This window comes from Neophocaena asiaeorientalis, unplaced genomic scaffold, assembly GCF_003031525.2.
Source record: "Neophocaena asiaeorientalis asiaeorientalis breed wild unplaced genomic scaffold, Neophocaena_asiaeorientalis_V1.1 scaffold170, whole genome shotgun sequence".
Lineage (NCBI taxonomy): Eukaryota > Metazoa > Chordata > Mammalia > Artiodactyla > Phocoenidae > Neophocaena > Neophocaena asiaeorientalis.
In genome coordinates this window covers 962,786-979,912 of record NW_020172463.1, presented here as the reverse complement: position 1 = coordinate 979,912, position 17,127 = coordinate 962,786, and the positions used below count along the sequence as shown (strand labels likewise).

The 17,127-nt window shown below is 37.8% G+C and overlaps 2 protein-coding genes across 2 annotated transcripts in view; one reads left to right on the top strand and one right to left on the bottom strand.

Annotated features, from left to right (window-relative positions):
• Positions 1-17,127, top strand: part of FAM185A (family with sequence similarity 185 member A) — a 203,239-nt gene that overhangs the window by 14,596 nt on the left and 171,516 nt on the right. Inside the window, exon 4 of the transcript XR_003002295.1 lies at positions 8,653-8,741. The gene's annotated coding sequence lies outside the window, so the exon portion shown is untranslated. The remainder of the gene's footprint in view (positions 1-8,652; positions 8,742-17,127) is intronic.
• Positions 1-17,127, bottom strand: part of CCDC146 (coiled-coil domain containing 146) — a 111,642-nt gene that overhangs the window by 16,178 nt on the left and 78,337 nt on the right. The window contains exons 8-10 of the mRNA XM_024738116.1: positions 16,174-16,360; positions 1,695-1,790; positions 894-1,064 (exon numbers count right to left, since the gene is read on the bottom strand). Of these exons, the coding sequence (XP_024593884.1) occupies positions 894-1,064; positions 1,695-1,790; positions 16,174-16,360 (454 nt within the window). The remainder of the gene's footprint in view (positions 1-893; positions 1,065-1,694; positions 1,791-16,173; positions 16,361-17,127) is intronic.

Genomic DNA, 17,127 nt, shown 5'->3' with positions numbered 1-17,127 from the left:
GGTGGGTGGGAAAAAAACAGATAAAGGGCAATTTGAATAGTTTGCTGTGGGTTGTGTGATGTAGATCTTCACCCCAGTTTTCTCTCATCTGTATTTAACCTCATGGCTCACGAATGCTTTGATGTGAGTTCTTTCTGGAAAACAAGAAGAAATGCTACCCTGTGTGAATGCTTGCTCAGAATTAGACAAAGCTGCAGTCAGAAAGAGCCAACATCTGGGTCACATGGTAAATGCAGGTATTCTATTTTAGTAACATGTCATATCGTATTCATTTTTAACAGGGGACTTCTGGACACAATCCTTATGTGGAATAAATGATTCTAATATTAGAGTTTTAGCTAGCATGATAGGAGGGTTGTTTTTGCTATTGGTTTCCTTGTTGGTTTTGTTTGGGGATGTTGCACTGGGTCAGCTCTGTGTCAGGAGCCCAGGAAAGTCATGGGGTGAAGCAGTTACTAGGGGTAATTGTCCTAGGATTGGTTTAAATGATGCTGGCTTGATGAACTTGGGAAGGAGAGTGGTCTAATGCTGTGGCTTCTGAGTTCTGGGCAAATCACAATGGACTATGAGATGGTGGTGAATCACAGACACCTGCGTGCCTGTCCGCTGTGTTCCCTGAAGGCACCCACCTTATTCTTACTGAAATTGTCATCTGTTTAAATCCTCTGCTTGTTGTCATTGACCTAGTTCGTTTCGCCTCTAGATTGTTAGCTGTTGCCAGTTGAATCCTTGGAATATTTTTCAGTGCATGGTTGGGTTTTGTTTAGGGAAGCTGTATAGTCACTGAACTTGAAGCAGACTTAAAATCATAGTTTTCTGATGAACATTGTATTAAAAGGAGGCTACCCTGGACTCCTGTGGTAATTAGTGGATGGTTACAAAAATGCAGTTACCTGAGCTTTCAGGAAATCCTTGGCTTTTTGCTCTTTCTCGTCAATTTTCATTTGAGTCATACGGCCAAGGTTGAATACCAGCTCTCGCATGTTTTCTTGCTCCTTTAAAAGCTTGTTTTCTTCAGCAAGTTGCTGTTCTACTAACTTAGACTCAGCTTCTGATAGGATTTTCTTTTGAAAAAACACAAATATTATAATGCATTTATTTGAAAGAATACACTAAGGCCAGTATCTCAGACTACTTTTTAAATTTTCTATGTAGAGTTTATTTTGTTAAAACACAAAAAGTAACTCTGCTGCCTTAGCACCAAGTATTTTCTTTATCTTATAAAAGAATGTGCGAACATGATAACATGTTTAACGCAGAACTTTTTCTTATTCAGACTGCATTTTCAAGTACTTTTCTGAAGAGAAATAAAAGCATGGTTTTTTTTGTTTATTTAGTTATTTTTTAAAAGCATGTTTTAAAACACTTTGACAGTGGCCTGAATAAGCAAAATTTGAAATCAGACGTGACTGAAATAAAACACTTATTGTTCATTTTTAACCAGTAGGCTTTTTACTTTAAAATCTCATGAATATGTATAATTTTTGCTGGTTAAAACACATTCTTTTTTTTTTTTTCCAAATTTTAATATGGGTTTGGCGTGGAGTTTGAGATAAAGAAACAGACCCACATTAAGTAGGATCATATTCTCTTTGATGACTCTCCTATTAATGAGGTTTCATGGAACACAGTTAAAAACACAAGTTTGCTTTAATCATTCTTAGATAGAAGCTTAAGTGAAAGTTGATATTAACCTGCTGGGTCAAATTCCTCTTAGCCACTTCAACTTCCTTATGGAGCTCTCGCCTTCTCTCAATTAATGTAGAATCATCTTTAGGGATAGCTTCAATCTGGAAATCAGAGTTTAAAATGGGTATTTATACCTATTGAAAGAAATCTTCAGTGTCATGTAGTCAACCCTGTCACGACCTTTTGCAAATGGTAGGGAAGTTATGGTTCTTACTCTTAAAGGAATTGCCTATTATGCTGAATATTCTTTATAAAGTCACGGTAAACTAAAATATGAAGACTTGTCAAAAATCTATAATTCACCAGCTGCAAATATTCTATTTCTCATTCATTTGGAAATAAAAACTCTTACTAGTAACAGTTGCTAACATTTATAGAGTACGACTATGTGTTAGGCAAAGTTCTAAGTGCTTATATATATGGTCTTATTTAATCCTCACATAACCCCATGAGGTAGGTTATATTATCTCCAATTGTACAGATGAGAATGAGGAACAAAGACATTTAAGCACCTTGCCTCAGTGACGTATGTGCAAACCCAGGCAGTTAGATCCCATGGTCCTAACACTGTATTTTACTGCCTCTCTAACTCATGACTCAGCTCTTTGGAAACATGCATATTCACATGATATTTATTATACTTATAAAATCTGAATTCATTTATGAAACACTATAGATTTCAAATTAGGAACTATTAATAGGAACTATTAACAGAATAGTTGGAACTGTTAATAACAGAATAGTTGGCTACTCTTATGTAGTAGTTTGAGTACCTGGAAAGTTCTTACACAAAAGAAAAACCTCTTAACTTTTTTGTTGATACTTGAAACTCCACCATTGTATTTCAGTTGTACTGGCTTGTGCTTTTGTCCTCTGTTGAAGTACTTTGAAGAGAGGGCAACATCTTAGTCTATCAGTCTTTGCTGTCTCATTAGGAATGAGCTTATCAGATTCTTTATGATGGAGAAGAGAGCAGAGAGAAGAGGACACGCAGCAACTGATGGGGAAGGAGTACCATCCAGGGTTACAGGAAGGGTTATCTTGGGGTGCTGAGTGCATACTTGACTCAGAGCAGACTTAGAGTTGGATCTTCACACCAAAAGCAATCTGATGTGGTTCATTTCCTACTGTGACAGCACACACTTCTAGGCACCAGGATTGAATATTGACTAAAATTTGTCCCAGGAAGGGAAGATCATACTCTTTAGTGATTTAAAGGTCACTAAACAGGATCCCTCTGAAGTTTACGCTACTCTTTTAAAGTAGCTGAAGTGTGTCTTTGGATGCCCCACAATCAGGAACCTGTGCATTGTCAGTAGCATCTTTTGTACCCACAGATGCCCAACGACATCCTGCTTTCCATGGCCTCTCCTAGCATGGAGAGCTAGCTGCTGAGAAGCATGCACTGGACTTAGGAAGATGAGACATGGTCTTGTGAAATCCATGTAACAATACATAGAACTTGTGATTTTGATGAGCAGATAATTGCTACAGCAGGTCAGAAAATGGAGAGCTCAACGTAGAATTGAATAATCAGGAAGGATTTCATGGAACAGTTAAGAAGCCAGCGAGGAAGACTTTGATTTCTCCTTCTGGAAAGTAGAGTTAATTCTTCCTGGACAGATTGGAGTCCAGCAAGCATCTTGGTGTCTGTCTGTTTCTCTGCCACTGGTGTCCAGGAGTGGGCTACTCCAAACGATTTGCTCCCAAGTGTAGGCAAATCTATACATGTGTACTAATGGGGACTAGAGAAGCTTATAAGCTTTCTACAGAAGATATGGTGAGAGCACACTCATCAACTACTCTGTCAACTAAAGGCTCCTGACAAATTTTCCTGGATTCGGGTCTCAGACATTCAGGTTTTTTCCAGTGTTTCAAATTACAAACAATACTGCAGTGAATGATACTAATTTTTGAACTCTGGCTAACTGCTTCTCTGACACATTTCTCAACTCTCCACAAACCCACCCCTCTAGTTTCAGGAAGGAATTAAGTATGCTTGGTTTATGGAAGAGGTAACAAGGTAAGCCATTGGTAGCAGAGAGCCTGCTGGCTGCCTAGCCAATATCTACGCTCCACATTGACCTTACTAACAGAGCCCCAAGTTTGTTCAGAGCTGCAATGTATCAAAAAATCTTCAGACTCCTTTGCACTTGGGGGTGACGAGATGAGCCAGGACAGGCCAATAAAATGTAAGTGGAAATCTCCTGCATAGGGCTCCTGGGAAAGTGACTGTTTTCCTGTTAAAAAGACAGAGTCCTCCAAGTCATCTGCCATATGCATCTTCCTCTCTGCCCTTCCCCACTTCTGTGTGATTTTATGCCCAAAGGCAGAATGGCCATTTTGTGATCTTAGAGAAAAAAAATATACATGTTAAAGATGACAGAAGAAAAAGCTAAGAGGATCCTGGACTTTTCATTATGTGAAACTATCTGGTGTGTGCCTATCTCTGGATTTTTTATTATGTGAATAAAACAACCCTCTATTTACTTCAGCTACTGTAATTGAGTTTGTTACTTCTTGCAGCCAAATTGTAAACCTAATTGATATACCTTTTGAAAGGAAATCTTTCTAAGGTAATTTGGAAAATGGGCTGGAGTTAGACTGAAGCTTCCATTAATGGGAAGGGGAAAAAACTGATCAAGTATAAAAGTTCTAATTATGTTCTAATATTGAGGTAAAGTAATTTACCATTGTTTTTGAGCCCCAAACTGCATATATCAGGTTTTGTAAGCTTATTTATTTTAGATTTTTATAGAGTAGCATTTCATATTTAAAAAAAAATTAATGTGTGTTCATTGTAACCAAAAATAAATAAATAAAACAGTAAGTAAAGTAAGAAATTAAACATCTTCTGCTCCCCACCTCTACTTCAGATGTTACCAGGAGGCAGCATTAATAGATTGGTGTCTGTTCTTCCTGACATTTTTAATATATGAATAAACATCAGTAACTTTCATAAAGTTAAGAAATTAGACATATTCTGTTGTAAACATCCCAGTTATTTTATATCAGTGAACCTTTCTTTAAGGCTCCGATGTTTTTCTAAAGTATTTGAAATTTTCATGAGGTTTGTGGCTCAGAATTCTGGGAGAGTCTCTACAGTCAAAGGCCTAAGAGAATCAAACAACTGTCCCTAGGGGGAAACAAATTTTGAAGAATAGGCTGAGCCCTTCATGCTTATCTTTTTTTATCTTTTTGTTTTCGGATTGCATGCAAGTTTGAAATGTTCATTCAGGCTGGGAGTGACTGGCCTGACCCACTGTTTTCAAGTACTGCCAGCCAGCGTAGGACTATGGCTGGGCTAATTATAAGTCATAAGTTCAAAGAGGAAGTTAGTCTGTCCCTGAAACTGAACTAGGACAAAAACATAGACTTTTCTTGAAAGCACTGAAGGAAAAGAATTTTAATATATTTTCATTTCTGTTAGTTCTACATTATATGAGTATTATTTTATGAGCTTAATAGCTAGAAGTATCCTAATATAAATAGCATTTCTTTATTAAAGTATGAACAACTTGTGAGCATTCTACCACAGTTTCCTCTTTGGTGAAGAGCGATTCCTGATATATTTGTGTCCAGTCAGATCAGTCTATAGTGGCAAACCTCATCATCAGAAACAGCATCCAGTTAGCTTTACAGTATCCCACTCTTAAATATAAGCAGATAGATAAGGATTACCAGATATTTGAGAAAAGTTTCTAGTAAGAAAGAGAAAAGAACAAACAAGGACACCAAAACAAACAAAAAACCAGGAAGATGTAATCTGAAGAAAGTTGTAATTTGCAGAAAGAAGAAAAAAATAAAAAACTATCATTAGCATTCTCAAGTGAGATAAGATATGAAGTAAGAATAAGGATACTATAAGAAATAAACAGGAGAAAAAGAGATCATGGAAATTTAAAATATGATAGCAGAATATAAGATTAAACAGAATGACTGGAAGAAAAAGTTGAGGAAATCTCCCTTGTAACAAGTCCAAAAAACAAAAGAATGAAAAATAAGAGAAAAAAAATGACAAGAATGTTAAAAGACCCTTTTAGAAGGTCCAACATCTGGGTTATAGGGGTCCCAGAAAGAGAACAATAAAATAAAAGTGGACAAAATTGGAGAAATTATTTAAGACAAAGTCTCAGAATTGAAAGACATGAGTTTCCATATACAGAGAGCCCACTAAGTGTCCAGCACGATGGCTAAAAGTAGAAGCCCCACAAGTGGGAACTTCATTGTGAAATTTAAAAATTTTAGAGGCAAGTAAAAAATCCTACAAGTTTCCAGCATGGAAAAAAAAAAAAAAAAACAACTGGTTTCAAACAAAGGATCAAGTATCAGAATTGACACCAAGTTTCTTAGTAGTGACTTTAGACGATAAAAGACAATTGATCAATGCCTTCATTATGAGGAAAAATAATTTCCAATTAAAATGTCATATCCACTTAAAGTATTATCTATGAACTAGAGTGAGGATAAAATATGTTCTGACATGCACTTTCTGACACACAGGTCTTAACAAACTACTTTCCATTCACCTTTCTTAGGAAGCTACTAGAGGACATGCTCCTCCCACAAAAAGAGAATAAGCCAAAAGAGAAATAGAAGAGACACATGAAATAGGGGATCCAACATAGGAGAGAGGTAAAAGGAGTCACCAAGATGATGGAGTAAGGCTCCTAAGCTGGGGAGTGTACATGTAGAGAAGTGAGACCAGTTTGTTACAGATCAGAAGGCTGAGAAGGGAAAAGCAGCTTCTGAGATCTGGGAGTTGGCACTCACAGCTGGGCCTTGGTGCTCTCCTACTGAACACAAACAATTTCACAGAAAATCACCATCAGACAAGATGATTCTATGATCATAGAAAAAAACAAGACCACTCTGTATTTGTCTTTGGTCACAGACAAAAACATGAACATTTTCCAAGCCACAAAGTATCACGTATTCCCATCTCACAGTCTTCCTTACCAACTACAGCTTTAGCTTTAATCTAGTCTTTTCTCTTTCTATCTTAAGATTTATTAAGATACTCAATCATAGAATTAACCTCACTTTCTGACAATATTCAAATCTAGGGCAGAGTCCCATTTTCTTAAACCATCCCCCAAAACATATAACACAAGCCCAAATCCTGTAAGGCCTTTCTAATACCCTGTACTGAGATACTCTACTGTTCCCCCTGGTGAGTGTTTTCCCTTGCTGCAATCAGTAATAAACTCAACTCATTCAACCATGGATATGTTCCTCTGGACTTTGGCTGGAGGTTACTGAAAAGTCTCAAGTGATTTCTTCAAGAAGGTTAAATGAATAAACTACCAAATATGTTTTAACATGCTGAGAGAAGATTTATACAATTAGAGGACAGTTTGGTGTCAAACTAATTATAAGTATACAGAAAACTACAAATAAAAAAAACAGAATGTTTATATTGGGGGAACACAAGATTTTGTAAGTAATTATCTAATATGACTCAGGTGTGAATAACCTTTATTCATAATAATGTAAATATGAAATTTCAAAATTGTTAAAATTATGTTATGAGGCTATTTATTGTGTGGAGGGACAAGAAATGTGTGTGTTGAACAGGGGTATAAAGAAAGCTTAATCCTCACCTTTTATAGTGAGAAGTAAAAATAATCAGGTCTAAAACTGAAAAATCAAGGAGTAGCATTATTAGTATATTACTTAGACTATGGAGATATATCACAAGAATCAGCTAAAGGAAGATGACTTGATTAAGACTAGGAAATATATGGTGTATGTGCTGTCATCTACCTTTCTATACCTGAGGCAGACATCACTAATCAACTGCAGAGCTGATAAGACAGTGCTGAGTCTCAGAATCCTTTGCAACATGGTCACTACAAGGAGCTACCACCAGCTGAATAGAACTGGCACTTGCCTTCCTTGGACCGTATGATCTTTATGATTCCTCTCAGTTCTTTCATTCTATGATTATGTAAAATAAAGAATATTGAATGTCTTGGTCAGGTGACACATGAAAGTATCATTTAAAAATATTAATTTAGTAGCAGAATGGAGGATAGATTGGACATGAAAGGAACAGAACCTAGGGAGAACAGCTGATGGGTAGTGGAAGTCATTCAGATGATGCAGAGAGGATACTAAGAGGCATTTCTGAGCATTGTCAATAGGGCCTGAAGGTGCCATCTTCTCCATTGGACTGAAATAGCCATATTCAAAGTCTTATCCTGATTATAAAATTTTCTTGAGCCTTTGGAAAAGTTTATATGTATACAGGAAGGAAAGCAACATTTTTTTCTTGGTATCATATTCTTAGTACCACACACCTTCACATGTGTAATCACTTTTATTCCTTGCAATAATCCCAGTTCAAAGGTTAGAAATGCCTAACATCAGAAGCTGTTCCATGGATCTAGGATTTAAACCTGACTCTGTTTGACTTGAAGCTGATGCTCTCCTCCGTATAGTTCTGTTGTCACAATTGTCTTTAACACTGGAAGGGAGTCATTAAGAGAGAGATGCAGAATCACTTCTAAATCAGAGGAGAGAAAAATGAAACTTTTAGAAAACTACAAATAAAGGAAAAGTGCTGTTGGGAAAGGCAGTCTCCTGCATGCAGTCTTTCCACCCCCACTTGGCCACATAAGAGTGGGCTTTGGGCCTAGAACACTTCTTTACAAAGCGATAGAGAGTCCACACAGCCTGTGCTGGGTTTATCACCTTGTGTGGGAGTATCTTTCCCTGTTTCAGGCACATTGAGAACTCCTTTGTTCTGCTTAAGCCTCTATGTCAATGGCCCTCAGGCACACCCCCAGTTTTCAGTATTTCAGACTCCACAAGGTGGGGAGTGGTGGTCAATGTTCCTTTCATAAGACAGTTGTGAACATAGGCCAATCGCCCTGAGCTGGCTGTCAGGAGAGACTGTTGGCCATGGGGGACCAATGTCCACTATTGAAGCTGATCTTCCTCTGTCTCTTCTTTATGTAGGTAAAGTGTTGTTCCGTCCAGTGCTTGACTATTGTGTTTTCCTTGGTGACTCCAGTACCAAGACGCAGTGGGCCTCCTCCCCAGGACTGGTAAGTGGTGCATGGCGTTCTGCTCCCTTGGGATTGATGACCTGCATGGTATACTGCTTGACATGTACGTACAGAAAGTGACATATTTACTTGGTTATAGGATTTTGTTGTTGTCGTCACAATCTTGGGCATGGTTTTGTGTTTAGAAAGAGAATAACCTTGCAGAGTCACACTATTCCAACCCTTAAAACATGACGGTGAATGTCAGAGCAAAACCTCTAGTCACTGAGGGGACTGTATTAAAGTGTAGATATAGGGTTTTATTTCTCTTCAGTGCCAAATGGAAGTCAATAAGAGCCACGATTAAATGCAGAGGTGTACTGTAATGTGTAGTATGATTTCCTGAGAGTGTGATGTCTTCGATTAAGAAATCCTCCATATTCCAGTTTGTCATCGTTTTGTCTAGCCCAATAAAAATCATATATATTTCTTGGTACTGCATGACCAACTGTATTTCAACATACAGAAACAAACAGAGCCCACTCTACGTTAGTAATTAGATGGTAGAGCACTTCAGGTTTCTCTTGATTAAAAGCCAAGAATCTTATTTGCATTTCTTTGAAGGAAAAAACCATGATAAGGACAAACTATTGGCAAAGTGATGGACCAAACAGAGAGGAAATTATAATTACAGACTTCAGAGTTCAGTTTAGGATGTATATGTGTGTTGCTTTTATTTTATTTTATTTTTTTTACACTTTTCACATATCTCATTTATTTATTTTGGATATATTTCATTTTTTTATTGAAGTATAGTTGATTTACAATGTTGTGTTAATTTCTGCTGTACAGTAAAGTGGTTCAGTTATACATATATATGCATTCTTTTTTTGAATATTCTTTTCCACTATGGTTTATCACAGGATATTGAATATAGTTCTCTGTGATATACAGTAGGACCTTGTTGTTTATCCATTCTATATATAATAGTTTGCATCTGCTAATCCCAAATTCCCAATTCCTCCCCGACTGCGCCACCAGGGAAGCCCCCATCTGTATGTATTCTTAACAGAAATGTCTATTTAGTTCTTCTGCCTATTTTTGGATTGGGTTGTTTGTTTTTGTTGTTGTTGAGTTGTATGAGCTGTTTGTATATTTTGGAAATTAATGCCTTGTTGGTCACATCATTTGCAAATATTTTCTCCCCTTTCATAGGTTGTCTTTTCGTTTTGTTTATGGTTTCCTTTGCTGTGCAAAACCTTGGAAGTTAGATTAGGTCCCATATTTTTTATTTTTGCTTTTATTTCTATTGCTTTGGTAGAGTGTGTATGTTACCTCTTAAGTGAGAGTTTGAGGAGTAGGGATTATTTATCCATTTGGTGTGGGATATATAGGCCCCTGTTGTGTTCCCTGAACAGTTAGAGTTACCCCAAGTAGTTCAGACTCTTAAACATATGCACTCACCCTTGGTTCTTTATACTCCGTGAAAAATTGCCTCTTCTAGTCATTGGTCATTCTTTTCTCTTCTTTCTGATTTTTCTTTTATCAGTTTTACCTGAATACACTTTCCAGTCTACATTCATTGACCAAAAACATAATCTTGCAGTGAACATTTTTTTTAGTCATTTAAACCATTATCTTCAACTCTCTTTTTATTTTTTGAAGTAGGCACTAGGCCACTATTTAGTTTTATTTTATGAACACTCAAACTTTCCAAAATGTTGTACAAATCAGTTGCCTTGAGAGGAATGCCAGAACCCCAGCTATTCTGAGCTGAGAAGCCAGCACAAGGAGAGAGACCCTAGAGCATTCATCAAAGCAGAGTAAGTGACCAGAGCAAGTGAGGCTGGATTATTTCTTCCAAAATGACTTTGCTTTTCAGTTTGGTGTTTCAGTTTGGTGTTCCTGGGAGCAGCAGGAACTGGACTCGGGATATGGTCGGTCATTTCTACTTTGCATTAAATGCTTACTCCTGTGTGCTTTGTGTTGGGAGGAAATTAGCAAGATTCTCCTCTCAATCCAGAATGAGTTTAGACACTGAGCACTACTGCCTACTCCCCACAACCTCATGTTTCTTACCATGGAGGTGGTCCTTTTACCAATGGATGGAGGCCCCTGGCCAGTGAGGTATCCTCTACTATGCTTGGAACTTACTGGGCAATGAGCGCCACTGAGGTGAGCCTTCGAGTGAAGGCAGAAAACAGGGTTCAGAAGGTCTCCTTGTTTCTAATTGTAGCTTCTCAAATAGGCTGCATTTATTTCCACATCCCCAGCGGCTGTGTGTCACATGTAGTTAGCACTACTGTTGTTACTAAGAGGTAACATGTCCACTTGCTGTCTGCCTGGGAAGGTGTTAAACGTTGTGTATTCATTATCGAATTTTTTTTCAGTTTTAATATTTTTTTAATTGAAGTATAGTTGATTTACAATGTGTTAATTTCTGCTGTACAGCAAAGTGATTCAGTTATACATATATATACACATTCCTTTTTCATATTCTTTTCCATTATGGTTAATCATAGGATATTGAATATAGTTCTCTGTGCTTTACAGTAGGACATTGTTGTTTCTAATTTCTTTATTTAAAAAATTTAACTATAGTTGATTTACAATATCGTGTTAGTTTCAGGTGTACAGGTTCAGATTCTTTTCCATAATAGGTTATTACAAGATATTGAATATAGTTACCTGTGCTATACAGTAAATCCTTGTTGTTTACCTATTTTATATATGTGGGTATTTATCTGTTAATCCCATACTCCTAATTTATCCCTCCCCCTCCCCTTTCCCATTTGGTAACCATAATTTTCTTCCTATGTCTGTGAGTCTATTTCTCTTTTGTAAATAAGTTCATTTGTATCCTTTTTTTAGATTCCACATATAAGTGATATCATATGATATTTGTCTTTCTGTGTCTGATTTACTTCACTTAGTAAAACATCTTTATCCATTCATCTGTTGATTGGACACTTAGGTTGCTTCCATGTCTTGGCTATTGCAAAAGTTCTGCTATGAACATTGGGGTGGATGTATCTTTTCAAATTAGAGTTTTCATCTTTTCTGGATATATGCCCAGGAGTGGGATTGCTAGATCATATGGTAGCTCTATTTTTAGTTTTTAAAGGAACCTCCACACTGTTGTCCATAATGCTTGTACCAATTTACATTCCCACCAACAGTGTAGGAGGGTTCCCTTTTCTCCACACCTTCTCCAGCATTTATTATTTGTAGACGTTTTGATGATAGCCATTCTAACTGCTGTGAGGTGATACTTCATTATAGTTCTGATTTGCATTTCTCTAATAATTAGCAATGTTGAGCATCTTTTCATGTGCCTGAGGGCCACCTGTATGTCTTCTTTAGAGAAAGAAGGTCTCTGCCCATTTTTAATTGGGTTGTTTGTTTTCTTTTTTTTTATTATATTGAGCTGTATGAGCTGCTTATATATTTTGGAAATTACTCCCTGTCGGTTGCATTATTTGCAAATATTTTCTCCCAGCCCATTGGTTGTCTTTTCGTTTTGTTTATGCTTTCCTTTGCTGTGCAAAAGCTTATATGTTTGATTAGATTCCCTTTGTTTATTTATGCTTTTATTTCTATTGCCTTGGGAGACTGACCCCAGAGAATTTATGTTAGAGAATGTTTTGCCTATGTTTTTTTTTTTTTAATTTATTTTAATTTATTTATTTTTGGCTGCATCGGGTCTTCGTTGCTGCACATGGGCTTTCTCTAGTTGCGGTGAGCAGGGGCTACTCTTCATTGCAGTGCGGGGGCTTCTCATTGTGGTGGCTTCTCTTGTTGCGGAGCACGGGCTCTAGGCACGCAGGCTTCAGCAGTTGTGGCTCACCGGCTCTGGAGTGCAGGCTCAGTAGTTGTGGCGCACAGGCTTAGTTGCTCCGCGGCATGTGGGATCTTCCTGGACCAGGGCTCGAACCCGTGTCCCCTGCATTGGCAGGCGGATTCTTAACCACTGCTCCACCAGGGAAGCCCCTGCCTATGTTTTCTTCTAGAATTTTTATGGTTTAATGTCTTATATTTAAGTCTTTAAGTCATTTTGAGTTTATTTTTGTGTATGGTGTCAGGCAGTGTTCTAATATCATTGATTTACATGAGGCTGTCCAGCTTTCCCAACACCACTTGCTGCAGAGACTGTTTTTTCTCCATTGTATATTATTGCCTCCTTTGCTGAAAATTAACTGACTGAAGATGTGTGGGTTTATTTCTGGGCTCTCTATTCTGTTCCATTGATCTATATATCTGTTTTTGTGCCAGTACCATGTTGTTTTGATTGCCGTAGCTTTGTAGTATTGTCTAAAGTCTGGGAGGGTTATGCCTCCAGCTTTGTTATTTCTTGGGAGGCCCATCTTCTACCTGCGCATGCCTAGACTTGGCAAATGCTTCAGGGAGGAAAAGCCTACCTGTCTCTGTTCACCTACGAAGTGTTTATGCCGTTTTAGAATTTACTTCCCGCAACTCTCATATGTCTTTTTAAAATATCTGATTTTTAGTTTATCCATTTTTTCTGGCTACTATGACAGGAACCATGGTCTACTGCAATATTTCATATCTTAACTGGAAGTATAAATGGCAGAATTACATTTTATATTATGTTTACGTACCCCTTCTATTTTATTTAATTGAGATTTTCTGGTAGAGACCAACTTAATTCTGTTTAGGGTGTGTCATATTTTAGAACCAATATTGTGACTTTTATCAGTGTATAACTGCTTTTGAGATCACTAATAGGTATTTCTCTAAGTGACAAATTATCTTACTGATTCTATTTATCTTTCTTTTTACTTTTAAGGGGAATGTTTTGTTGAGTCAGCATTAGCAAATATTTAACAGACTGACTTTACTTACTACTGGAATCACCACAATAGATTACTAAAGGCGATGATAATTTTTTTCCTATTATTGTTTACAGAAATCTTACTTATGGTTATTTGGTCAATAAACAGGGATTGTATTATCAATAAAAACAACATTTGCTGCTCTTAAGAGCTTCCTACTCATCACATCTAGGATTCCACTAGGTCTTAGAAGAAATGTTTTAGCTGCTAATCACTGTAAATCTCACCGTGATTGAGGTGGAGTACCAGAAGGTCTGTGTTTACCCAAAGTTCCAACTTAGCATCCTAATGTGAAAGGCTTTGGGCTAAAATAGAATAGCTTGTAGTAAGCCAATACTTCAAGTAAGAATAACTTGAAAAGTTGGATTTAAAAAATATATGTGAACGTATGAGAGTTGCAAAGGTAAATAGAGTTAAAGTCTTCAAAGTTTCTAGCATTATCCAGGAAGTAGTAAAAGAATTTTTACTGGACTCTAATAAGTTAAGGATGAATGGTGTCATCTTTAGGATAACCACTCAAGGGATGGAAAGAGAATGCAAAACTAATGCATATCAAAAATGGGGAAAATACAACAATAGAAAATAGAAGTTGAACAATTCATCTTTTTGATTAACCCGAAAGAAGAAAAGATAGGAGAGAAAATGAGACATACAATAGATGGGACAAAGAAAAAGCAATAGTAATACAGTAGACATAAGCCCAGGTGTATCCATAATTACTTTAAATGTTTTTGGACTAAATACAAGAACTGAAAGGCGTAAGTTTTCAGACTAGATATTAAAAAGTATATCCTGCATATGAAAGACACACCTAGATGAGGACAAAGAGAGAATGAAAGTAAATGGATGGATAAGGAAATAATCATGCAAAATCTAACAACAACACCAAAAATCTAGTGTAATGGTTGATTGTACTAATGTCAGACAACGTAAACTTTTATGGAAAAAAGCATTTCTATAGTTTAAAATATTTCATTGTCATAAAAGAATCAATCTACATGCAGGAATTTTAATAAAACTATTAAAAGTAGATGAGAAACATAAATACTGTTGTTTTATTTAATAATAACAAATAACTGTTCTATTTGTTTTGCAAAATTGTGAAAAGCACATTTTGCCCCATTGAGTTAGGAAAAAATGTCCATGAGTGCCATCTGACAGCAAGACCAAGACCTAGTCATTTAGAACACTCATAACTCTAACCAGTTATCTTCACACTTTGCTAAATCTTGGTCTTTCAATCAGGATAGGCTAGGTTATGCTAAAGAAACAAGCCCAACTATCATGGCTCAAAAGCATGAAAGTGTATTTCTTGCTCTGACAAAGCCTGTGGCCAGTCAGGGTGACCCTCCATGACCACAGCTGGCTCAGCATTCCTGGACGCTTCCATTTACAGCACTTCCATGTCATCATGTACTTCCACAATGGCCACGGGATGGGGGAAAGAGCTAGAGGGTCTCACACTGCTCCAGGATGGAAGGAACATGTGTCATTTCTGTCCACAATCCGTTGGCCAGAACCAATCATATGACCCTGCTCAATGGCAGAGGGTACAAGGAAGTATAAACCTTCCATATTCCCAGAAGGAGAAGAGCATTAGGCTTATGGGTTAGGATCAGAAGTGTCTTACCATAGCTGGAAACTCCTGTTTACATGTCTGAGGTCATGAACCTCCATAAGGTCAGGGACCATGACAATCCTGAAGAAAACAGGTATGATTTCTGTACCCTCAGCTGCTTCATCTCAGAGACTGATCTCATTTTCACCAAAGGAAGCACTGACTAAGGCCTGGGCACAGGGATGCAGCCCTCTCAACAATCCACTGCCTTTTAGCACTGCTCGGTTGATTAGCACAGGGAGTGCCACGTGAGAGAGGAGGGAATCAGAGGCGACAGGACCAAAACCCCTCCATTTGGGAGCGCAGAGGTAGTAAGAAAGTAACAGCTATACTGAGCATTCTCTGGTTGTAGTACATCTCTGATACTGCACAAAAGTATACAGGTAGCCAGACATTGGGTTCTGATGGCCCTTGACTAATTGGAGGTACAGGCTGACTGTCCATCTATATTTACATGATCTGATCTTGTTTCTGACTATTGTAGTCTATAGTGACACCATTCTGGATCTGACTCTTTCAACTCCTTCAAACATAGTGGTCTACTTGGTCCTACCCTGTAATGAACCCGTTAGCTCTTCCAGAGCCGGATGGCCAAACTGCCTCCCCTGGCCAGGCTGATGCTTGATCCCAATAAGACATTTCTCTAATCTTGGGCTAACAAAAAGATTGAAACATACTATAAGACAGAGCCTCTATAACAGGTTTGATCCATTTTAAAGTTATCTTTTCTCTGTTCTTTTCCTTTCCCTCTTTCTTTATTGACAGCAAAAACAAATTCTTGAAATATTTTTGCTTAAAAAAGACAGTACTGAGGGAATTCCCTGGCAGTCCAGTGGTTAGGACTCTACGCTCTCACTGCCAAGGGCCTGAGTTCAGTCTCTGGCTGGGGGGACTAAGATCCCACAAGCCGCACCAGCGCGGCCCAAAGGAAAAAAAAAAAAAAAACAACCAAACCAAAAAACCCAAAAAACAAAAAGACGTCGCAGAGCTTACAAACCCGATAGTGGTGTTTAGCACCCACCTCTAACAGAAGCCTTTGATGCAGTGCTTGTGTTTGAGTGAGTGCATCCCAGGACACTTTCAAAAGTAGCTCCATTTTTTTTAAATTTCGAAAATCTCGCTCTTTCTCTCTCTGCTTACGGGAAAGTTCATCATGGTAGTTTTGCTTGTCAGTGAGACGGTTTCGTAAATTGAGATCCAAGATCCCTCTGTTCCATGTAAAAAGAGAATATGAAAGTGATTTGTCATCAACTGCCCTTCATGTTTTTCAAGACAGTGTGCTCACATATATATGGAATTTAAGAAAAAAAAATGTCATGAAGAACCTAGGGGTAAGACAGGAATAGAGACGCAGACCTACTGGAGAACGGACTTGAGGATATGGGGAGGGGGAAGGGTGAGCTTTGACAGGGCGAGAGAGAGTCATGGACATATACACACTAACAAACGTAGTAAGGTAGATAGCTGGGGGGAAGCAGCCGCAAGGCACAGGGATATTAGCTCGGTGCTTTGTGACAGCCTGGAAGGGTGGGATGGGGAGAGTGGGAGGGAGGGAGACGCAAGAGGGAAGACATATGGGATCATATGTATATGTATAGCTGATTCACTTTGTTATAAAGCAGAAACTAACACACCATTGTAAAGCAATTATACCCCAATAAAGATGTTTAAAAAAAAAAAAAGACAGTGTGCTCAGCAGGTGCATACAGAACTATTTTCATGCTAGAATCAAATTGTAAGTAATGCCCAAAGCAATTCTGTTTGCGAGTTCTTGTCAGAGGCACAGCCACTAAAAAAAACCCCAAATGGAAGAGCAAATTGGCAGAGGCACAAGTTCCTAGTCTCCCTGAAATTTTGCTTAAAAATGGAAAATAACACTCTGCCAGAGACTCGCACCACAAAATTGCTCCCATTAGGAGAAAATCATGATTACCTCAGAATACAATAATTTTCAGGGAAAAAAATCCCTCAATTA